Genomic DNA, 26,119 nt, shown 5'->3' with positions numbered 1-26,119 from the left:
TTTGCCAAAGCTTACTGACACGGCCATATTCAACCAGTGTTGAGCGTTCGTAAATTCATCAGTTATTCTGCACTCTGGGTCTTCCTTTCCTGTGGCGGTCCTCATGAGAGCCAGTTTCATCATAGCACTTGAAGAAACTTTCAAAGTTCTTCAAATTTTCCATATTGACTGACCATGTCTTGAAGAAATGATTGACTGTCATTTGGTGGTGGGAAAAGTACCCAATTTTCAAGTAAAGATACCTTTTAAAAGAAAATGACTCAAGTCAAAGTTAATCACCCGGTAAAATGCTACTTGAGTAAAAGTCTTAAAGTATTTGGTTTGTACTTAAGTATCAACAGCAAAAGTATAAATCATTAAACATTTATTTTACTAAGCAAACAAGATGACAAATGTATTTTTTTTTTTTTTTTTTTTTTTACATTTGCGGATAGCCTGGGGCACAGTTCAACACTCAGACATAATTTACAAATGAAGCATTGTGTTTAGTGAGTCTGCCAGAGCAGATGCATTAGGGATGACCAGGGATGTTCTGTTGATAAGTGCGTGATAAGTGCGTAATTTTCCTGTCCTGCTAAGCATTCAAAATGTAACGAGTACTTTTGGGTGTCAGGGAAATGTAAGGAGTAAAAAGTACATGATTTTCTTTAGGAATGTAGTGGAAAAAGTAAAAGTAGTCAAATGTATCAATAGTAAACTACAGATACCCCAAACAACTACTTACGTAGTACTTTAAAGTATTTTAACTTAAGTACTTTACACCACTGCTTATTTGAGCTGTTCTTGCCATAGTATGGGCTTGGTCTTTTACCAAACAGGGCTATCTTTGTCACACTGGTATAAAGGATTTGGAAACAGGCACAGGAATACATCTGGGTTTTTAATACACCCAAAACAAACGCGGATACAAGACACTGGGATGTACCCAAACAATAGAGTGAGGGTAAACCTGAATACCCAATGCACAAAACATACAGCACAGGCTGAGACAACACATAGGTAATCACTCCACCAACGGACATGGGAACAATAATCAACAGCCCAATGGGGAAACAAAGGGCATGTTTATACACACACAATCGGTGAGAAATTGGAACCAGGTGTGCGTAATGACACAGTTCAGTGCAGCCTACAAGGCCGGTGATGTCGACCTCTGGAACTGGTCAGCAGCAGTACCGGGGGGGATCCGTGACAATCTTCTGTACAGTATACCACCCCTACCTTGTCACAGCACAACTGATTGGCTCAAATGCTTTAAGAAGGAAAGAAATTCCACAAATTTACCTAAATCACTTGTGCTGCTTGCGTGCTGAAATCCACAATGTATGGGGAGGGTGTAAGGGTTATGCTAGATGTTGGAGTGACAGATCAGCCAGTTAAAAACAAGCGGTTGTTTGGTCTCATCCTACCATAGGCTTTCATCCATGTTCCATTCTGAGGCGCTGTGAAACCAGACGTTTCGACAGAGAGAGACCCTTTAGTTCAAACACAACCTTTGTTTCTACAACCCAGTCTTTAGCCATGACTCTGGAGGGACCAGCTTAGTAAAAATCTAAACCACAACCAGCCATTCAGGACCTCTGGGGTTGGCTCTCCCCAGGCTAGATGCACTTGTCCTGTGGTGTTAGGTCAGACTAGACCACCTCCCCCCTGGATGAACCAGAGTGGAGATGGGTTGTGCCTGCTGTGGTATTAGCCGCAGGGCAGCAGATGGCCAGTGGGCCTCATAGGTTCCTCAAAGCCCAAAGTCGAGTGTCCCCCGTGCCAGTCAGACGAGCCCCCTTGGAGAATGGGCCTCATCACAGTACCCCCCTAACACATACACACAGTCCACTGATTTGGCCAATTTTAAGCTTGTGGGTTGGACCCCTGCTAAGGCCTCTTAAGACACCTCTTCAATTGTTAATGCTACTGCAATACTGGGGTTCATAGTCATAATATTACCCACAAATATGATAAAGAGCTTGTGTAACGGAGTGGACATCATAATGTATACAATATAGAGGTGACACGCATCTATGGAGATGACGGTGATCGATGCAGATGGCAGAGTAAATCACATTGGTTGGTAAATCTAATTCAGGGATTTGGGTTATGGAGTGGACATTTTCTTTTGTAATAACAGGAGTCTACAGAGTTGACGAGGAAAGATGCTGAGTAGATGAGAGACACAAAGTGGTTTATATATTTATATGCAAGCAGAAACATAATTCATGCCCGGAACACACACTCGTATACACACAAACTCTATCCAAAAAGAGCTTCAAAAGCAGTCATCATCTTTCAAACCTTGTATCCTTTCTCTCTCTTCTTCTATAGATGTTGTGTACATGCATACTGGAATTACAATCACTCTCGCCAAGGGATATGCTCGCCCAATGTTGAAAGACATGGATACATACTGATACATTATCCCATATGAATACAATATCTACCCCCACACCTACCCAGCATACACACACCACACCCCATCCTCCCACCCCCCATACACACACCATCCAGCCATCCCCATATACACCCTAACCACCAACCCCCCATACCGACACCATCCATACATCCCCCATACACACAGTACCTACCCTTTCCCCATACACACAGTACCTACCCTTTCCCCATACACACACTACCTACCCTTTCCCCATACACACACTACCTACCCTTTCCCCATACACACAGTACCTACCCTTTCCCCATACACACACTACCTACCCTTTCCCCATACACACAGTACCTACCCTTTCCCCATATACACAGTACCTACCCTTTCCCCATACACACAGTACATACCCTTTCCCCATACACACAGTACCTACCCTTTCCCCATACACACAGTACCTACCCTTTCCCCATACACACAGTACCTACCCTTTCCCCATACACACACTACCTACCCTTTCCCCATACACACACTACCTACCCTTTCCCCATACACACAGTACCTACCCTTTCCCCATGCACACAGTACCTACCCTTTCCCCATACACACAGTACCTACCCTTTCCCCATACACACAGTACCTACCCTTTCCCCATACACACAGTACCTACCCTTTCCCCATACACACACTACCTACCCTTTCCCCATACACACAGTACCTACCCTTTCCCCATACACACAGTACCTACCCTTTCCCCATACACACACTACCTACCCTTTCCCCATACACACAGTACCTACCCTTTCCCCATACACACAGTACCTACCCTTTCCCCATACACACAGTACCTACCCTTTCCCCATACACACTCTACCTACCCTTTCCCCATACACATAGTACCTACCCTTTTCCCATACGCACCAAAAACACACACCCTCCCTCCTTATTTATTCTACTGATACGTCTTGGGCCTGCGATTTAAAAATATTTTAAAAATCACATTTGCATATCAATATTATTCTAATTAGAAATCCCACTGTTTCAGTTAAGGTTGGAGAGATTGAAATAGAAAATCACCCGCGGCCATGATTACTTCTTAATTAAATGTTTCCATCAAAAAAAATCCCATTTGCGATTTATTAGGACTAGGGTGGATAGTCTGGAAATGAAGTAGTGTTGATGTCTCAACTAAGATCTCTAAGCACCTTTTTCCTGTAGTTAATTTTGTTCAGGTACTGACTGCGTCATCTATTGGGTGATTGATGGTCCTTACAGTCTAATTCATTATAAAGACGCCGCAGGAAACTGTGTCATACTCTCTCCTCCAGATATGGAAAAGGTGTGGTTTGGAGATGGAGGTACACAGAGTCAAAAAGAGGTAGAACATTTGAGTGTGTGACATTATGAATGAGACTTTTCCATTTGTCTCTGTGACTATCCTCTCTCCTCACATTTCCTACAAGATCCTAAATGCTTCTCATCTGATCTTAACATTGGGGCATATGCATGCCTCCACAATAAGCACTTGCACTTACATCTCCTGATAAACATTTTGGGCCAAAGCAGGCATTTAATCATTGAAGAGAGCATAGAAGAGCATCCACGTTTAAGGTATTTATCTTCCTGCTATTTACACCTTTAAAAAGCACTATTCATTTGAAATAAAATGCACCTTCAGAATAAGTCATTTTATCAAGTCCATAATGTTAAAGCGATCGAGGTTTGAAGTGTGGCTTCTCCATTGATGGTTGGATTGTCACAAGGGGGTCCAGGGATCGTGGCCCACCTCCAGACAGAAGTTTGGGGGTGGGAGGGTATCCTCAAATGGCCTTGGGTGGGTATCCCCAAAGTTCAAAGACTTGGATGGACACTAGCAGGGGGAAGCAACTAGTGAGTTACTGGGGGGCTCTATGTATAGGCCTGCTTCCAGACCAAAGGAGTAGTTGTCGGGGATCCACAAATGGGGCCTCTGAATGGAATTGAATGGACAAAAACATACCTGGTACCCTCCCTCCTACCCCATTAAGCTATGGAACTGTTAATGAGCTATTGAACTCGTGCTTTCTGAGGGAGGTAAAGACTGGGTGGATGGTAGGTGGTCCTGGCATGCTGCTCTCCTGCTCGTTATACCAAAGACCTAAGACACAAACAGAAAACACATTTTCTTTAATGAATAAAAGAAAGGACGAAATAAAAGGATCTTTGTTTGGTAGATGTATAGCCTACATTTAAAACTAGTTTGGGGATTTGATCTAGAGCCTGTACTTTGTGGGGACCTTGCATCGATCCCCGCGTAATGGCAAATCCTGCTGTGCTAAAATGGTGTCCTGCTTTTGTCATTATTAACATGCTCATGTAATACAAAGAGTGGTCATTGTCTAAGCTACATAAACTAGCCCCTTTTTAGGGATAAGCCCCCCTTTTTTTAAATTTTCGCCAAAATGACATATCCAAATCTAACTGCCTGTAGCTCAGGCCCTGAAGCAAGGATATGCATATTCTTAGTACCATTTGAAAGGAAACACTTTGAATGTAGGAGAATATAACATAATAGATCTGGTAGAAGAAAATACAAAGAGAAAAAACAACTTTTTCCTTTTTTCTACCACCATCTTTGAAATGCAACAGAAAGGTCCAAAATCTAGCCATCACTCTTGTTGTAATTCCGATGGTGTCCACAAGAGGGCATCAGTGTTTGCAAAGTTTCAGACTGATAACTTGAAGTATGAGCAAGCTACATGACATTTAATGTGAAAAGTCACCCAGGTACATTTGGGCAAATTGTGAAGGAGACATTTACATGACATTTTTTCTGCAAGAATATCATCAAAACTGTATACTTGGACTTTGATTTAGCTTTTCCATATTGTAAGTTCAACATTTGCAAAACACCCATTTTTCATAACTTCAATACTCTCCATATTCTTGTAATTTTTTTCCAAAAGGAAAAGGCTTGCTGTTGCACAAGGTTAGCGGCTACATTTTTTGGTCCACGGTCAAACGACCACCCCTCATCACTGTCAAACGCTCCCTAAAACACTTCTGCGAGCAGGCCTTTCTAATCAACCTGGCCCGGGTATCCTGGAAAGATATTGACTTCATCCCGACAGTCAAGGATGCCTGGTCGATCTTAAAAGTAATTTCCTCACCATCTTAAATAAGCATGCCCCTTTCAAAACATTTAGAACTAACAGATATAGCCCTTGGTTCACTCCAGACCTGACTGCCCTTGACCAGCACAAAAAATCCTGTGGCGGACTGCAATAGCATCGAATAAGCCCCTTGATATGCAACTGTTCAGGGAAGTCAGGAACCAATACACACAGTCAATCTGGAAAACAAAGGCTAGCTTTTTCAAACAGAAATTTGCATCCTGTAGCTCTAACTCCAAAAAGTTTTGGGACACTGTGAAGTCCATGGAGAATAAGAGCACCTCCTCCCTGCTGCCCACTGCTCTGAGGCTAGGTATAACACGGTCTCCACCGATAAATCCATGATAATCAACATTTTCAACAAGAATTTATCTACGTCTGGCAATGCTTTCCTCCTGGCTACCCCAGCCAAAGCCAACAACTCCGCACCCCCCGAAGCTACTTGCCCAAGCCTCCCCAGCTTCTCCTTCACCCAAATCTAGTAGCAGATGTTCTGAAAGAGATGCAAAACCTGGACCCGTACAAATCAGCTGGGCTAGATAATCTGGACATTCTCTTTCTAAAATGATCCGTTGAAATTGTTGCAACCCCTATTACTAGCCTATTCAACCTCTCTTTCGTATCGTGCGAGATTCCTAAAGATTGGAAAGCTGGGGGTGACACTGGGGGTGACACTCTAGAGAGTCGAAAGTTTTACATTTTAAAACCCCTCTCATTTCTTTCTACGTTGATGAATCACCCTCCTGTTTTGATGCTGGAATAAGAGGCCTGTTATTTCCTTACAGAAATGCTAACATAGAAGCAAGCTAACCATTTGGCGAGATAGCCTAACCTGGCCTAATCAAGCCTCATCCCATTTGTTTCTACATTGATGAATCACCCTACTGCACTCATGTCAGATTAAGAGGCCTGTGATTTCCTTAGCCGCCCATTGCTCATTCTTAATGGACAGGCTCTCTCAGCACAATGCTAAATTTGTCAATTAAAGGCGCGGTGGGATTGAATTAAAGCCTGGGCCTCTAATCCTTACAAAGAGGGGGGTTGCTGGAACAACCGCTTTGAGAACACACTTAACAAAGGAGCGTCCTAATTGATCCAAATGAATCTGCGTCTTGTTTGATGGATTCAGATTGCACCCGACTTTAAGAGCTCTGAGAGATAAAACCCTGTTACTCATGGCGGCCGTAGAATCAGAAATGCCATTTTAAACGAGGAAGCATACTTTGGTGCGTGTTGTGTTTGTACGGGTATTGATTGAGCTACATCTGTTAGGTTCATGCAGATAATATCAAAAATGATAATTTCAACCAGGAGAGAATTTCTGTCTGCTTTTGATACATTTCATGATTTTTTTTTTTTTTGAAGTTGACAGTTTGACTTAATGAAGTTTGTTGACTGACAACAATTGGCTGCCCTTTTCAATACAGTAGAAAAGATAGATAAGTAAGTAAAATATTTTCTCTTATTTTTTGTGATGAAATCATTGGCTTTGTAGAGCAGAGAGTTCAATCCCTATTTTTTTGTGGCGATGAAGCACCAGTGTCTCACATCAATAAACCAGACACAAGAATCTGTCAGATGTCTCCATTCCCACCTACACACACCACTGCATGAGCACATACACACACCAGCCCAGACTCCCCGTCGATACCTCTGTCCCACGAGGCATCTAGACAGGGCCCTTGGCTACACCCCACCTGTCTTTATCCTTCATATCTCTCCCTTTCTCTCCATCTCCCCCACAATATCTGGCGTTTCCCACTCTCACTCAGGGAGACCCACCTGCTATTGATCTATTTTCTCTCTTTTATTTCCCTCTGTTCATCCCTCTCCTCCCCTGGGCACCGGGGCTAAAGCAGGTGCATTTAAATAGCGATGGCTCTTAGCTGGAGGATGAAAGGGGCTTTAGACAAAGGTGAGGGAAGGTTTAAAAGCCATGGGGAGAATTAAACACTGGTGGATGGATAGAGAAAGGTGGAGGTGAAGACTGTCAACGGGGGAGAGAACTAGGGAGAAAACAGACAGAGGTAAAGATAAAACATTTAGGGGGAGAGGGTAACTTGATACGGAGAGCCTATAGAACAGCATAGATAGGGGGAGACGAGGAAGATATTGAGAGAGGGATACTAAATGTGTACCGAGAGGGGGAGAACATTTAAGAGAAGTGAATATCGAGATAAGTGAGAGACTGAACAAGAGGACAGGTAGAGTATGGCTAGAGAGAGTTTAAGAGGGTCGTAGCAAGAGATGTATTTTATTTATTTATTTGTTTGTTTGTTTCATTCTGACGCGGCATGTGTCCAGCCCATATGGGTTGATACTTCCCATCAAGTGTTTTCTGTGTCCCCTAACGCTCTCCGTCCACCGTCCTCCCCCAGGTGCCTGTCGTGTGTGAACGGTTCCTTCCCGTGCCACTGGTGTAAGTACCGTCACATCTGCACCCAGAACGCCAACGACTGCTCCTTCCAGGAGGGTCGCGTCAACGTGTCCGAGGTGAGTGTCACACTATTTCATGTCCCTCCTTCACATACCCAGAGTCCAACATTGTTTTTTTCCTACATGACTTAAGGAGTAGGGGATGTTAAACCCACATTTGTAACCCACTACCTGGATTCGGTCCTTTGTAGCAATATTTGAAATTGTGTTTTTTACATTGGATAGAAGTAGAGACTCAGAGCTAGAAAATAGTATATCATACACTGCAGATGGGAAAGTAATTCTGCTTTGAAAGTTGATAAACTTGTCACCCCACTTTTTAGAAAATGGCCCGTGAATGTTTTGGTGCACCGACTGGAGAGCTCTTCTTTGTCTACACCCATTCAGCATCGTTCACACCCTCTTCATCCTCACCCCTCTTTAAAGTTTTACATGTGAGGCCATGTGCTAAACAGAGTGAATAAGGTAGTGTAGTAAATAACCAAATATTTCAAGACTACAAGTGGTGAAAGTAGTAGCAAAAAGCTGCAGTAAAAATCCTTGGCCTATACTATATCCTAATCTAATTTTGGTGCAGGTCATGTTGTTCTTCACATTACCGTCTCTGGTAAACAGACACTGTATCAAATAAAATCTATGTTTTTTTATCACATGCACAGGATACAGAAGGTGTAAACAGTACAGTGAAATTGTTACTTGCATAGTGGAGTCTTTTGTTTAGACATGTAGATAGCTAGCTAAACAATGAACCATAATCCCAACTCGTATTACCATGCACCGTGCATGAATCTGCACGTAGCTAAAGCTAACCAACTAGGTTCAATGTTAGCTAGCTAGCTAACATTAGGCTATAACTAGCAATGCAAATGGCTTTCTGAGATATAAATAATATTACTACACAGATCATACTTGTAACATTAGCTACCGAGCCAACCAGCCAAAGTTAGCTAGAAAGCTAACAGTACGCTTCATCTTCCAATGGAAACAACTTTCTGAAAAAATTAGAAAAGTATAATATCTGAAAATGTAGCCAGACTCTTACCCGTATACATGGATGAACGCTTCTCCTTCTGTCATGGATGCCATGGTTACCCAATAACACTTTTGATCTGTGTTTCTTCCCCATCACTGTCATCAGAAGACTACAATGTCTGGTTCATTGAAAATGTTTTTACCTATTTCATGGATTTCCTGATCATCTGATTCATTTTCAGAGTCCCAGAGGGTCGGCATGGCACGATCGTCCTCCAGAAAGTAGTCCATCACACGATAACGCCTGATAACTTCAGGGCCACAATGTTGAGAGCAGTAGCAAAACTTTTTCAGTTGTTCATATCGTTCAAAAAAGCCGCAATAGAAAGGATTTTCGACACATACTGAGAGCTCATGTTCTAGACAGAAGCATGCTCCTGACTTTTTCCGTGACTAAACCAGCTAGGCTCGTAATTTAACAATTTTATTTGTATTTAAAGAGGGCATACAAGAGTGTTAAGGCACATGAAAGTTCATGTTCCAGAAGGCATTTCTGCCAAAAAACACATGTTGATATAAAAATGAAATAAAATAAAAACGCCTCCTTTTGAAGTAGTGATGTGCGTCATATGCCTAGCTTCTTGAAACGAGTCATATAGAAGACTGTATTAATTCACTGAGCTAAAGTCTTGTAAATTCATTAAGACTTGGTTGATGTAAACCCGCTACACAAGCACGCCTGTACACTAACCTTATGCTAGTGTACAACTAATCTTGTGGAGATGAACCTTATGTTAGTGTACAATTAACCTTTTGGAGACACAATTCAGTCCCGTTCAAAATCCTATTTTCCCTAACACGTACCCTAACCTTAACCCTAAACCTAGCTCCTAACCCAAATGTTAAGTAAACGTTTTTTATTGGTATTATTTTTTTTTCTCACAAATTTTGCAATCCTGATTTTGGTCAACCTCCTGAGTTGACCTCTCCTTTTGAAAACACCAAAGGTGAGTAAGTTTGTAGGACCGCTGAAGGGAGGGTCCCAACAGTTTACACTTTGAAGTGTAGGAAGAAGCTGATTGCTATAAATTGTAATGATGCTGAGATGTCCAGAGGAGGAGTTTATGTTTTTGGGGGTAACTTTTTTTTTGTATCCCCTTTTTCTCCTGATATCCAATTGGTAGTTAGTCTTGCCCGTCGCTGCAACTCCAGTATTATATCCCTAGTCCAGGACTAGGGAGGGGCGAAGGTCGAGAGCCATGCGTCCTCCGAAACACAACCCTGCCAAGCCACACTGCTTCTTGACACACTTCTCGCTAACTAACAAAATGTCCCCGGTCCAATTTTTGTTTCTTTTACCAGAAGAATAGTTAAACATGTCACACACACACACACACACACACACACACACACACACACACACACACACACACACACTCTTATGCATTCTCATCCTTGCTGCTGAGCTCCATTTGTTTATGGCTGACTGGGAGCTATTGGCAACGCTGCCTGTATACATAATGCCAGGCAGTGTTTCTGTTTCCTGTCCATAGGAAGGCTGAATGAATAGATATGTAAATGTAGCGTTGTTCGACATATCCAAATGCAACATTAGCATAACAGTTCATATCAATCACACATCTCCCGCCTTCACGGCCACTCGTACAGTGGAATACCAAGTGGGACCGGCAATGTTTGTCACATACACATAAACATAGATGCACGCTCATGCAAAAACACATGCTCAAACACTGGAGCCCATTCCCTCCCCCTACACATAACATACACACTCTTGCACAGCTGGTTCCTTTTTCTTCCCCTCTCCCATCATAGTCCTGTATACACTATACAGTCATCTCTTACACACAGACATGTATGCGCACACACACACCCACCCTGTCTCTCTAAACACTTATCTTATACGTAGACTTATTGTCAAATATTTATGAATGCCTATCCACTGTCCAACCAATTGACTGACAGTCATGCTTTACTATTAAGCAAAATCCATCTGATTCAGCCTGAAACACATACACACAGACAGACATACACACACACACATCCCTGTGTGTTTACAGTCCAGCTCTGAGCTTCCCTTTTCGACCGTTCCACCTAATCTCTAGACAGGATTACAGCCTATGCAGGTTGGACAGCCTTCTTATTTACAGACACATCTAATTTGTCAACCTCAATTCAATTACATACAAACCCTCAGTCTTATCTTTCCTCCAACCGTAGCGGTGTATAACATTAGCGGAATAGCCTAGCATTAGCTATGTAGCGGTACCATAGCAGTGCTAGCCCGGACTCTGGCTCTCTGGCCACGGAGCAACATGGACGTACCTTCACGGCTCGGAGAGTAAATGATGCGGATTAGCACTCCCATCTGTAATTCATGGGGTGTGCTGGCGACTCTAGTATGTTATGTTTGTGGTTGAGAGGAACTGAGGGGGAAAGGCCTGATTAACAGGAAAGGCCTGTGGGGAGGGAGAGGGGGATATGGGGAGGGGGAGGTCTGTGCATGAAGGCAGACGGAGGGAGGGAGGGAGGGAGGCAGCGAGAGATGGGGAGAGATGTGGAGGAAGGGAGAGGTCTGTGTGCTTGGAGGGAGAGGAAGTGAGGGAGAAAGAGGGAGGCAGTCAGTGAAAGATGGGGGAGAAAGAGAGAGAGAGAGATGTGGAGGAAGGGAGAGGTCTGTGGAAAAGGAGAGGGAGGGAGGGAGAGATGTAATGAAAGCGTGTGCGCGTGCAGTCTCTGGGTCTTATCTCAGCGAAGCACAACCAAGACAGGAGATCCAGAGGGGGATGGAGTAATATCCCCTCCCTCTATCCCCTTTCTAGCTCCCCTTAGTGTCTATTGCTCAGGAATATCTATTTTCTTCCATTTCACTTCCTCAGCCATCATCTATCCCATCATTTTTATCTTTCCCCTCTTCTTCACTTTTCTTCAAATTGTCATCCCACTCTTTTCTCTCCTATTGTCTCTTCCCACTAATTTATCTTATTCTACCTCCCTGTTACTCTCCTCTCCTCTTATACTTTCCTTCCATCATGCTTTCTCTGCGTTTTTCTCTCTCTCTCTCGTCCATTTTCTCAGGCCAGACTGGGCAGTTCTCTCAGTGAGTCTGTCACGGCTCTCTCATTTATAATCATTAGAGCTGCTTTTTGTATCAGCCATAATAAAACAATGATTGCCAGATAGAATGTATCTCCTCACTGCTAATTAGACCATAGATCAAAGCGACACCACGGAAAATCGTGCGAAGCCTTGCCCTGCCACCTCTCTTCTCTCCATACCTTCTTACTCTGAGATGTCTCACTTTCTTCACCTTTTTTAATCATTCATTTCTTCTTTCTTTCTTCTCCTTTTGATTGTCACTCCTTACTTCCTATATTTATTTACAGTGGGGCAAAAAAAAATATTTAGTCAGCCACCAATTGTGCAAGTTCTCCCACTTAAAAAGATGAGATAGGCCTGTAATTTTCATCATAGGTAAACTTCAACTATGACAGACAAAATGAGAGAGAAAAAAAAAATCCAGAAAATTACATTGTAGGATTTTTAATACATTTATTTGAAGATTATGGTGGAAAATAAGTATTTGGTCACCTACAAACCTACAAGGCTCTCACAGACCTGTAAATTCTTCTTTAAGAGGCTCCTCTGTCCTCCACTCGTTACCTGTATTAATGGCACCTGTTTGATCTTGTTATCAGTATAAAAGACACCTGTCCACAACCTCAAACAGTCACACTCCAAACTCCACTATGGCCAACACCAAAGAGCTGTCAAAGGACACCAGAAACAAAATTGTAGACCTGCACCAGGCTGGGAAGACTGAATCTGCAATAGGTAAGGAGCTTGGTTTGAAGAAATCAACTGTGGGAGCAATTATTAGGCAATGGAAGACATACAAGACCACTGATAATCTCCCTCGATCTGGGGCTCCACGCAAGATCTCACCCCGTGGGGTCAAAATGGTCACAAGAACGGTGAGCAAAAATACCCAGAACCACACGGGGGGACCTAGTGAATGACATGCAGAGAGCTGGGACCAAACTAACAAAGCCTACCATCAGTAACACACTACGCCGCCAGGGACTCAAATCCTGCAGTGCCAGACGTGTCCCCCTGCTTAAGCCAGTACATGTCCAGGCCCGTCTGAAGTTTTCTAGAGAGCATTTGGATGATCCAGAAGAAGATTGGGAGAATGTCATATGGTCAGATGAAACCAAAATATAACTTTTTGGTAAAAACTCAACTCGTCGTGTTTGGAGGACAAAGAATGCTGAGTTGCATCCAAATAACACCATACCTACTGTGAAGCATGGCGGTGGAAACATCATGCTTTTGGGCTGTTTTTCTTCAAAGGGACCAGGACGACTGATCCGTGTAAAAGAAAGAATGAATGGGGCCATGTATCGTGAGATTTAGAGTGAAAACCTCCTTCCATCAGCAAGGGCATTGAAGATGAAACGTGGCTGCGTCTTTCAGCATGACAATGATCCTAAACTCACCTTCCGGGCAACGAAGGAGTGGCCTAGCCAGTCTCCAGATCTCAACCCCATAGAAAATCTTTGGAGGGAGTTGAGAGTCTGTGTTGCCCAGCAACAGCTAGAGGAGATCTGCATGGAGGAATGGGCCAAAATACCAGCAACAGTGTGTGAAACCTTGTGAAGACTTGTCATTGTCAAATGTTTGACCTCTGTCATTGCCAACAAAGGGTATATAACAAAGTATTGAGATAAACTTTTGTTATTGACCAAATACTTATTTTCCACCATAATTTGCAAATAAATTCATTAAAAATCCTACAATGTGATTTTCTGGATTTTTTTCTTCTAATTTATTCTGTCATAGTTGAAGTGTACCTATGATGAAAATTACAGGCCTCTTATCTTTTTAAGTGGGAGAACTTGCACAATTGTTGTCTGACTAAATACTTTTTTGCCACACTGTATACACTGAATATACTGAACACCTTCCTAATATTGACTCTCACCCCCTCCCAGAATAGCCTCAGAACATCCTCAATTCGTCGGGGCATGGACTCTACAACGTGTCGAAAGCGTTCCATAGGGATGCTGGCCCATGTGGACTCAACTTTTCCCACAGTTCTGTCAAATTGGCTGGATGTCCTTTGGGTGGGGCACCATTCTTTATACACACAGTAATCTGTTGAGCTTGAAAAACCCAGCAGCGTTGCAGTTCTCGACACAATCCGATGCCTCTGGCACCTACTACCATACCCTGTTCAAAAGCACTTAAATATTTTGTCTTCCCATTCACCCTCTGAATGGCACAATCCATGTCTCAATTGTCTCATGGCTTAAAAATAAAAATAAATTACCTGTCTAATCCCCTTCATCTACACTGATTTGAAGTGGATTTAACAAGTCACGTCAATAAGGGATAATGGCTTCCACCTGGACTCACCTGGTCAGTCTGTCATGAAAAGAGCATAATGTTTTGTATACTCAGGTTGAAATTGAGATGTACACTATCTCTTCCTTCCTCTTCTCCCTTTTCCTGTCTTTCTTTTTCCCCCTACCCCCCTCCCTTCATCCCTCTCTCCCTCCCCAACATTTCTTTGCCTTTCAGTGGGAGAAGGAGACAAGCACGGGCCATGTTTAATAAAATATAAACCTTTCCGAGAGGGAGAGAAGATAGAACAGAAAGAAGAGAGCGAGAACATCACTCTTCTCCTCCACCCACTTCAGTACCTCTCTCTGGTATCTCCCCCTACACACACACACACGAACACACATACGCCCCACGTGATAGAGGGAAATGGTCAGATTGGCCTTTATAGAGGAGAGGGAGATGGGTGAAAGGAAGGAGAGAAACAGAGGGAAGAATAGAGAATCTGGCAATAAGATTACATTGATTACATTGCCGCAGATTACATTGAGTGACCATTTATTTAAAAAATGTTCTCGCAGGATTTAGAGAAGGAAGGAGGGATGGGTTGAGGGAGGAAGGAACCGGAGACGATGGGTGAAGTAGCTGCGGGCTTCCAGATGGACCGTAACTCGACCATTACAGACCGGCTCCTCCTTGTTAACCCTCCACTCAGCACCACGGTTGACAATCACATGACTCGCCGATAACACTAGTTCCTAATAACATTCCTTCCAGAAATATATGAATGGAGACTTGTTTCCACTTCATAATCCGATTTCCTTCACTTTAAACACAATCGTCGAAGTACTCGTTGCTCATCTTGTCCCTCCACACTCCTCTCTTCCCTTCCACCCTCTCTCTCCTTCCAACCTCTCTCTCCTTCCACCCTCTCTCTCCTTCCCTCTCTTTACCATTCCAATTTGTGTAATTGGTAATAAGCAGATCAGTAAGTCACATCCTGTACTGACTGCTGACACCAATGGTGCAATATGTACATGTGTATATATATATATAACAAATGTAATTCACAGCCTCTTCACTGTCACACAGTTCCTCAATAACGTTCCCACACACACACATGTTATGTATGTCGCTCCTTTCTGAGAAAGAGAGGAGTGAAAAAAAGGAAAGAGAGGAGTGAGATTTGGATCTGGTCCCTGAATGATGAACAACTCTCCTCTCCTCAGATTGTATAGTTGCCCGTACTCGTCTATTTTTAGCCAGAACGCTCATGCGTTTCTTTTCTTCGTCCTTTCCTCTTTTTTTTTTAACACGATAAAAGTGAGTGGCTTCCAAGTAGATAACTCATTTAAGAGCTAACTTATGCTTTTACTTGAAAGTGGAGGTTGCTGCAGTACCTGGCAAGCAGCTTCAATGGCACAAACAGAAGGTAGTGGAAGCAAGGCTCCTCAAAGCGGGCCCTGGTCCAGGATGAATCTTAGACAGCAAACAGTATGCTAACATTTCTTTGCTAACATTTATTTTCTTTACTGTAATCAAGTGTTAAAAACAAAATATGATTTTGAGTAGGGGAAAAATGTAATGTAACGGCAGCAGATGTTTGCCATGACATGTTTCGACCCCAAACCAAGGCACATCTTTTTTTTATCCACAGTGACATTGTGAATACTGCATCCTTGACGTTGATCAGGTAGTCCTCCATAAGTCACACCCACCTATTTTTACAGCCAATGAGGACTGTTGAAATAAATTCCTTAACCACTTAGACTTAATTGAGAGCTATTCTCTTTTGTTCACATGCACAAACTGTACACACACACCCACACACAAGTCCCTGTGTGTTTAGTCACAGTAGATCGCTGTGGTTGAATTATTCAGGGTGTATTAAATGTTGATTTCCACAGACCCTCTGAGTCTCTAGCCCGCCTGCCTTAATGGAGACCACAGATGAATATTGTATCCTTCCAGTCAGCGAGACTGGAGGAGATGGAGAGGTACATGGAAGAAAATAAGGTAGGATGCACAGTCACAGAGGGAGAGACTGGAGGAGAGGCAGATTTGAAATGAGAGAGGGGAGAGACAGAGAGGGTGATATTGATGAGAAGAGAAGTACAGGCAGAGTACAGATGAGAGAAAGACTGAGGGAGAGAGACTGAAGAGACAAACTTTGGGTAGAGGGAGATTTGTATAGGTAGAGGGAGGCTAAAGAAGAGGGGGATGGTAGAGCGAGAGAGGTATTTAAAGACTGAACGTGATGGAGAGGCAGAGAGAGAGGGTGATAAATAGACTGAAGGATACTGGTAGGCAGAGAGAGAGGAGTGCCGTTTGCTGTCGGTCTCGTGAGGTTTCCTAGCTGGCTCTGTTTTGTGCAGGTAAGTTGTCTACACTGATTCCATCACTTCCACCATTTCGCAGCCATGCATAATACATTTCCTAGCCATCATAGAGCAGTGGTTCCCAAACTAGGGGTTGTGAGCCCATGTGGGGTCGCCCGATATGAAATGGATTTACAAAATCCTTAAAACATTTACAGTACCAGTCAAAAGTTTGGACACATCTACTCGTTTTTTTCTTTATCTTTACTATTTTCTACATTGTGGAATAATAGTGAAGACATCAACACTATGAAATAGCACATATGGAATAATGTATTAACCAAAAAAGGGTTAAACAAAGTAGCCTGATTTTTCCTTGATGACAGCTTTGCACACGCTTGGCATTCTCTCAACCAGCTTCATGAGGTAATCACCTGGAATACATTTAAATTAGCAGGGGTGCCTTGTTAATCTACACTGATTGAAGTGGATTTAACAAGTGACATCAATAAGGGATCATAGCTTTCTATGTCATGGAAAGAGCAGGTGTTCCTAATGTTTTGTATACTCAGTGTATATCTCCCCTCCTTTCTTGCGATTGCTGTCTCCCCCTTTCTCTATCTCTCCTTCTGTCTCTCACCATTCTCTTTCTCTCCAATTCTCTGCCATTGAGCTCTCTCGCTGTCGCACCCTCTCTTTCCTCTATCTCTCCATCCTCCCCCAACCTTGCTCTCTCACACCATTCTCTCTCACTTACTCTTTCTCACTTACTCTTTCTCTACCATTCCCCCACTCTCTGCCCCCCCCTCTGCTCCACTATTTCCGGGAAGCGGGAGTGGGCAGACACCCTCTGTCCCTTTCATGGTTCAAAGTCCTTTCCGCACTCCTTCATTCCTCTCTACTCCTGCACGTTGCTCGCTTATTAAGTCGTTTCTCTCTTTCTCCTCTTTTCTTCTCCTCTGCCACGATCAGTCTGTTCCCCGTCGAAGATGCCTCTTTTTGCAGCATAATGACAATACCTCCGCTGTCCCACCTAATAGATCTGACAAAAATAACAGGGAGAGCGAGAGAGAGGAGACAAACACACACTCACACACTGCAGTCGATCTGGATGACAGGAAGCTCTTGTATCTCTCCCATATTAGATGTGAGCCCTGTGAAGATCATGCTGGATCAGTTAGAGTTAAAGATGAGGCTGCCTGCTGGGATAATGCTCCTCTAAATACCCTCTTTGAATGTTGCCCTTAAAGCTTTGATTCATTGGAAAAGTTTAGAAGGCCCCACATTTGTCCCATTGTTGAATAATATATGTATGTTATAGTAATTCTCAATACCTAACCTTGGTATTAAAATGTAACGCAAAGATTGCGTGTGCACAATGTTGAAATGATTCCATCACAACTCTGATTAGAACCCTCTTATAATAAACTAATTCTGAATGGCTGACATAATACAGTATACAGTGCCTTTGGAAAGTATTCAGACACTTTCACTTTTTCCATATTTTGTTATTGTTACAGCCCTTATTCTAAAATGGATTTACGTAAAATAAAATCTACACACAATACCACATAATGACCCAATATTTACATAAGTATTCAGAGCAAAAACCAAGCCATGAGGTCGAAGGAATTGTCCATAAAGCCCCGAGCAAGGATTTTGTCGAGGCACAGATCTGGGGAAGGGTACCAAAACATTTCTGCAGCATTGAATGTCCCCAATAACACAGTGGCCTTCATTATTCTTAAATTGAAGAAGTTTGGAACCACCCAGATTTGGCAGCGCAGCCAAACTGAGCAATCGGGTGAGAAGGGCCTTGGTCAGGGAGGTGACGAGGAACCCGATGGTCACCGAGCTCTGGAGTTTCTCTGTGGAGATGGGGGAACCTTTCAGAAGGACAACAATCTCTGCAGCACTCCACCAATCAGGCCTTTAGGGTAGAGTGACCAGACAGAAGCCACTAATCAGAAAAAGGCTCATGACAGCCCACTTGGAGTTTGCCAAAAGGCACCTAGACTCTCAGACCATGAGAAGCAAGATTCTCTGGTCTGATGAAACCAAGATTGAACTCTTTTGGCCTGAAAGCTACGCGTCACGTCTGGAGGAAACCTGGCACCATCCCTATTTTGAAGCGTGGTGGTTGCAGGATCATGCTGTGGGTATGTTTTTCAGCGGCAGGGACTGGGAGACTAGTCAGGATCGAGGCAAAGATGAACAGAGCAAAGTACAGAGAGATTCTTGATAAAAACCTGCTCCAGAGTGCTCAGGTCCTCAGACTAGTGCGAAGGTTCACATTCCAACAGGACAACGACCCTAAGCACACAGCCAAGAACACTCAGGAGTGACTTCGGGACAAGTCTCTGAATGTCCTTGAGTGGCCCAGCCAGAGCCCGGACGGACTTGAACCTGATCAAACATATTTTGGAGAGTTCTGAAAATAGCTGTTCAGCAATGCTCCCCATCCAACCTGACACAGCTTGAGAGGTTCTGCAGAGAGGAATGGGAGAAACTCCCCAAATACAGGTGTGCCAAGCTTGTAACGTCATACCCACGAAGACTTGATGCTGTCAAAGTACTGAGTAAAGGGTCTGAATACTTTTTAATATTTATTTTTACATTTTCCCCCAAAAAAGTAAACCTGTTTTAGCTTTGTCATAATGCTGTATTGTGTGTAGATTGATGAGGGGGAAAATCTATTTCACAATAAGACTGTAACCTAACAACATGTGGAAAAAGTCAAGTGGTCTGAATACTTTCCGAATGCAATGTACACTGCTCAAAAAAATGAAGGGAACACTTAAACAACACAATGTAACTCCAAGTCAATCACACTTCTGTGAAATCAAACTGCCCACTTAGGAAGCAACACTGATTGACAATAAATGTCATGTGCTGTTGTGCAAATGGAATAGACAACAGGTGGAAATTATAGGCATTTAGCAAGACACCCCCAATAAAGGAGTGGTTCTGCAGGTGGGGACCACATACCACTTCTCAGTTCCTATGCTTCCTAGCTGATGTTTTGGTCACTTTTGAATCTGGCGGTGCTTTCACTCTAGTGGTAGCATGAGACGGAGTCTACAACCCACACAAGTGGCTCAGGTAGTGCAGCTCATCCAGGATGGCACATCAATGCGAGATGTGGCAAGAAGGTTTGCTGTGTCTGTCAGCGTAGTGTCCAGAGCATGGAGGCGCTACCGGAGACAGGCCAGTACATCAGGAGACGTGGAGGAGGCCGTAGGAGGGCAACAACCCAGCAGCAGGACCGCTACCTCCACCTTTGTGCAAGGAGGAGCAGGAGGAGCACTGCCAGAGCCCTGCAAAATTACCTCCAGCAGGCCACAAATGTGCATGTGTCTGCTCAAACGGTCAGAAACAGACTCCATGAGGGTGGTATGAGGGCCCGACGTCCACAGGTGGGGGTTGTGCTTACAGCCCAACACCGTGCAGGACGTTTGGCATTTGCCAGAGAACACCAAGATTGGCAAATTCGCCACTGGCGCCCTGTGCTCTTCACAGATGAAAGCAGGTTCACACTGAGCACATGTGACAGTCTGGAGACGCCGTGGAGAACGTTCTGCTGCCTGCAACATCCTCCAGCATGACCGGTTTGGCGGTGGGTCAGTCATGGTGTGGGGTGGCATTTCTTTGGGGAGCCGCACAGCCCTCCATGTGCTAGCCAGAGGTAGCCTGACTGCCATTAGGTACCGAGATGAGATCCTCAGACCCCTTGTGAGACCATATGCTGGTGTGGTTGGCCCTGGGTTCCTCCTAAAGCAAGACAATGCTAGACCTCATGTGGCTGGAGTGTGTCAGCAGTTCCTGCAAGAGGAAGGCATTGATGCTATGGACTGGCCCGCCCGTTCCCCAGACCTGAATCCAATTGAGCACATCTGTCACATCATGTCTTGCTCCATCCACCAACGACACGTTGCACCACAGACTGTCCAGGAGTTGGCAGATGCTTTAGTCCAGGTCTGGGAGGAGATCCCTCAGGAGACCATCCGCCACCTCATCAGGAGCATGCTCAGGCGTTGTAGGGAGGTCATACAGGCACGTGGAGGCCACACACACTACTGAGCCTCATTTTGTCTTGTTTTAAGGACATTACATCAAAGTTGGATCAGCCTGTAGTGTGGTTTTCCACTTTGATTTTGAGTGTGACTCCAAAACCAGACCTCCATGGGTTGATCAATTTGATTTCCATTGATCATTTTTGTGTGATTTTGTTGTCAGCACATTCAACTATTTAAAGAAAAAAGTATTTAATAAGAATATTTCATTCATTCAGATCTAGGATGTGTTATTTTAGTGTCCCCTTTTTTTTTGAGAAGTGTATATACAAGATGGCGTAGCAGTTAGACCTCTGTTGTCTTGTCCCGTCCCATGTATATATATTTTTCTTCGTATACATTTTTTATAACTTTTTAAATCTCAATACCCATTGTCAATACAATTCCCAGCGCCAATACAGGGCTACGATTGAATCATACTACACCGGCTCCGATGCTCGTCTTATGTGGCACGGCTTGCAAACTATTACAGACTACAAAGGGAAGCACAGCCACGAGCTGCCCAGTAACACGAGCCTACCAGACGAGCTAAATCACTTCTTTGCTTGCTTCGAGGCAAGCAACACTGAGGCATGCATGAGAGCATCAGCTTATTCAGGCGACTGTGTGATCACGCTCTCCATAGCCGACATGAGTAGAACTTTAAACGGGTCAACATACACAAGGCCGCGGGGCCAGACGCATTACCAGGATGTGTGCTCTGGTCATGTGCTGACCAACTGGCAGGTGTCTTCACTGACATGTTCAACATGTCCCTGATTAAGTCTGTAATACCAACATGTTTCAAGCAGACCACCATAGTCCCTGTGCCCAAGAACATAAAGTCAACCTGCCTAAATTACTACAGACCCGTAGCACTCACATCTGTAGCCATGAAGTGCTTTGAAAGGTTGATAATGGCTCACATCAACACCATTATCCCAGAAAACCTAGACCCACTCCAATTTGCACACCGTCCAAACAGATCCACAGATGATGCAATCTCTATTGCACTCCACACTGCCCTTTCCCACCTGGACAAAAGGAACACTTACATGAGAATGCTATTCATTGACTACAGCTCAGCATTCAACACCATAGTACCCTCAAAGCTCATCACTAAGCTAAGGATCCTGGGACTAAACACCTCCCTCTGCAACTGGATCCTGGACTTCCTGACGGGCCGCCCGCAGGTGGTGAGGGTAGGCAGCAACACATCTGCCATGCTGATCCTCAACACTGGATCTCCCCAGGGGTGCATGTTCAGTCCCCTCCTGTACTCCCTGTTCATCCACGACTGCATGGCCAGGCACGACTCCAACACCGGCATTAAGTTTGCAGACGACAACAGTCATTGTAGGTTGTCTAGTCGTTGTTCACCGACAACAACGAGACAGCCTATAGGGAGGAATTCAGAGACCTGGCTGGGTGGTGCCAGAATAACAACCTATCCCTCAACGTAACCAAGACTAAGGAGATGATTGTGGACTACAGATGATTGTGGACTCCCCCATTCTCATTGACGGGGCTGTAGTGGAGCAGGTTGAGAGCTTCAACAACAAACTAGAATGGTCGTCATCAACAAACTAGAATGGTCCAAACACACCAAGACAGTTGTGAAGAAGGCACGACAAAGCCTATTCCCCCCCAGAAAACGAAAAAGATTTGGCATGGGTCCTGAGATCCTCAAAAGGTTCTACAGCTGCAACATCGAGAGCATCCTGTCTGGTTGCATCACTGCCTGGTATGGCAACTGCTCGGCCTCTGACCGCAAGGCACTACAGAGGGTTGTGCTTACGGCCCAGTACATCACTGGGGCAAAGCTGCCTGCCATAATTTTTATGCTGATGATACTGTTATTTACTGTTGTACCTCGTCTCTGACAAAATCTTTCCAGAACTTGCTAAATTGTGTCAATTGAAGCTTATCCTCAATACTGACAAAACTAAACTAATGGTGTTTTCTAATGGTGTTTTCTAAAGCAAGAAATAGACCTTTGAACGTTTCCCCTATTATTTCCTGCCAGGGCATTGAGATTGAGACTGTAACCTCATATACATATCTTGGCATTTTAATTGATGACGTCCTCTCTTTTTAAATGGCATATTCAACAACTTACAAAAATATTTAAGCTAAAATTGGGATTTTATTTTAGGAATAAGGCCTGTTTTTCTTTTGAAGCCAGAAGGAGGCTAGTATCAGCTACATTTATGCCTTTAGTAGACGATGGGGATATTTTATATATGAATGCTTCCGCTCAGTGTTTGAGATCAATTGACACCCTTTACCATGGCACTTTGAGATTTATTTTAAACTGCAAAACCCTTACGCACCCCTGCACATTGTATACCAGGGTTGGCTGGCCTTCTCTAGTCACTCGTAGGCTTAGTCACTTGTATACTTTTATTTTCAAAGCCATTTTTATTGTTCAGAAATGTGGTGGGTACTCTCTCTTCATTCGCTGGAATTTATCCGACTAACTGTTCGAAATTTCCAAACTGAATTTGGTAAAAAGGCTGTTATGTACTCTGCACCATCGTCTTGGAACGCCTTACAAAATACTTTTAAACTGCAAGAACTTGTCCCGATTGGTATTTTTAAATCACTGATGAATGATCTTGAGACTGATTCCCTGACCTGTCAATGTTTTTAATTTGCAGTTTTTGATTTTGTTATACTCTTGTGAATTCTATGGTTTTTATAAATTACTTGTAGTTTTTCATGTTTGTCTGTAATTTTTGTAATGACTTGGTGCTGCCTATCTTGGCCAGGACGCTCTTGAAAAATAGATTTTTAATCTGAATGAGCCCTTCCTGGTTAAATAAAGGTTTAATAAATAAAAAAATCCAGGACCTCTACACCAGGCAGTGTCAAAGGAAGGCCCTAAAAATGTTCAAAAACCACCAGCCATCCCAGTAATAGACTGTTCTCTCTACTACCGCATTGCAAGCGGTACCGGAGTGCCAAGTCTAGGACAAAAAGGCTTCTCAACTGTTTTTACCCCCAAGCCATAAGACTCCTAAACAGGTAATCAAATGGCTACCCAGACTATTTGCATTGTGTGCCTCCCCCCAAACCCCTCTTTTTACACTGCTGCTATTCTCTGCTTATCATATATGCATAGTCACTTTAACTATACATTCATGTACGTACTACCTAAATTGGCCCGACCAACTCTCCTGCAACCCGCCTCACCCAATGTGGTACAGATCTGCTATTTTTTTTAACACTTTAGAACCCCCAACAGCAGCTAACTAGCTACTAGCTAGTAGTCAGTCAGCCACTGCTAGCGGTCATCAGACAGCTTCAGCCCGGTCAATTCCTGCCAGTCTGCACAGAGCCATATCAACCAAGAGCATATCGGACTGCTTTTTCTCTACCACATCTCCACTTCTCTGGATTCCTACCGCAAGATCTGAACCTTTACACCGGATCATCCCAGCTAGCTTGCTGCTATCCGAGTGGCAACTCCTGCATAACGTCTCTGTCCCGAGGCAACCACCGGTTAGCACTCGAGCTAGGCCCATCCCCCAGCTAGCTTAAGAAGTCCATCAGCCAATTCTTGGGCTACTATACCTATTTTGCCAATTGGCCTGGATCCTTATACTACCGATACGGAGCCCCGCCGATCCATCACACCTGGTCTGCCGACGTAACCAACAGGCTCGTCCGTCGCGACGTCCCCCGATACAATTCTACTAGCCTGCTAGTTCTGGCCCCCTAGCTGTCTGAATCCCTGTGTCTCCAGCTCGCCTAGCTACTCACTGGATCCTATGATCACTTGGCTACACATGCCTCTCCCTAATGTCAATATGCCCTATCCATTGGTGTTTGGGTTAGTGATTATTGTCTTATTTCACTGTGGAGCCTCCAGCCCTGCTCTGTATGCCTAAGCTAGCCCCTTTGTTTCATCCCCCCACACATTTGGAGACCTCACCTGGCTTAAAGGGTGCCTCTAGAGACAAAACCTCTCTCATCGTCACTCAATGCCTAGGTTTACCTCCACTGTATTCACATCCTACCATACCCGAGTCTGTACATTATGCCTTGAATCTATACTTCCGTGCCCAGAAATCTGCTCCAGTTTCTAGACGACCAGTTCTTCTAGCCTTTAGCCGTACCCTTATCCTACTCCTCCTCTGTTCCTCTGGTGATGTAGAGGTTAATCCAGGCCCTGCAGCATCTAGCTCCACTCCCATTCCCCAGGCGCTCTCATTTGTTGACGTCTGTAACCGTTAAAGCCTTGGTTTCATGCATGTTAACATTAGAAGCCTCCTCCCTAAGTTTGTTTTATTCACTGCTTTAGCACACCCTGCCAACCCGGGTGTCCTAGCCTTGTCTGAATCCTGGCTTAGGAAGGCCACCAAAAATCCTGAAATTTCCATCCCTAACTATAACATTTTCCAACAAGATAGAACTGCCAAAGGGGGCGGAGTTGCAATCTACTGCAGAGATAGCCTGTAGAGCTCTGTCACTTTCCAAGTCTGTGCCCAAACAATTTGAGCTTTTACTTTTAAAAATCCACCTTTCCGGAAACAAGTCTCTCACCGTTGCCTCCTGTTATAGACCCCCTTCAGCCCTTAGCTGTGCCCTGGACACTATATGTGAATTGATTGCCCCCCCATCTATCTTCAGAATTTGTACTGTTTGGTGACCTAAACTGGGACATGCTTAACACCCCGGCCGTCCTACAATCTAAGATAGATGCCCTCAATCTCACGCAAATTATCAAGGAACCTACCAGGTACAACCCTAAAACCTAACTTGCCCTCTAATTACACCTCTGCTGTCTTCAACAGGATCTCAGCGATCATTGCCTCATTGCCTGCATGCATAATGGGTCCGCGGTCAAATGACCACCCCTCATCACTGTCAAACACTAAAACACTTCAGCGAGCAGGCCTTTCTAATCGACCTGGCCTGGGTATCCTGGAAGGATCTTGACCTCATCTCGTCAGTAGAGGATGCCTGGTTGTTCTTTAAAAGTGTTTTCCTCTCCATCGTAAATAACCATGCCCCGTTCAAAAAATGTAGAACTAAAAACAGATATAGCCCTTGGTTCATCCCAGACTTGACTGTTCTTGACCATCACAAAAACATCCTGTGGTGTTCTGAATTAGCATCGAATAGCCCCCGCGATACGCAACTTTTCAGGGAAGTCAGGAACCATTACACTCAGTCAGTTAGGAAAGCTAAAGCTAGCTTTTTCAAACAGAAATGTGCATCCTGTAGCACTAATTCCAAAAAGTTGACAACACTGTAAAGTCTATGGAAAATAAGAGAACCTCCTCTCAGCTGCCGAATGCACTGAGGGTAGGAAACATTGTCAGCACTGATAAAACTACGATAATCCATCATTTTAATAAGCGTTTTTCTATGGCTGGCCATGATTTCTACCTGGCTACCCCTACTCCGGCCAACATCTCATCACCCCCTTGCAGCAACTTTCCC

General features: G+C 44.0%; 1 protein-coding gene across 1 annotated transcript in view; it reads left to right on the top strand.

The window, feature by feature from the left end:
- The window catches only part of LOC115120658 (plexin-A1-like), a 409,850-nt gene that overhangs the window by 230,310 nt on the left and 153,421 nt on the right, over positions 1-26,119 (top strand). Inside the window, exon 9 of the mRNA XM_065003449.1 lies at positions 7,908-8,022. Coding sequence (XP_064859521.1) covers positions 7,908-8,022 — 115 coding nt within the window. The remainder of the gene's footprint in view (positions 1-7,907; positions 8,023-26,119) is intronic.

Source organism: Oncorhynchus nerka, linkage group LG2 (genome assembly GCF_034236695.1).
Source record: "Oncorhynchus nerka isolate Pitt River linkage group LG2, Oner_Uvic_2.0, whole genome shotgun sequence".
Classification (NCBI taxonomy): domain Eukaryota; kingdom Metazoa; phylum Chordata; class Actinopteri; order Salmoniformes; family Salmonidae; genus Oncorhynchus; species Oncorhynchus nerka.
Note: the sequence above shows the minus strand (reverse complement) of the source record. Positions and strands in the feature narration are given on the sequence as shown.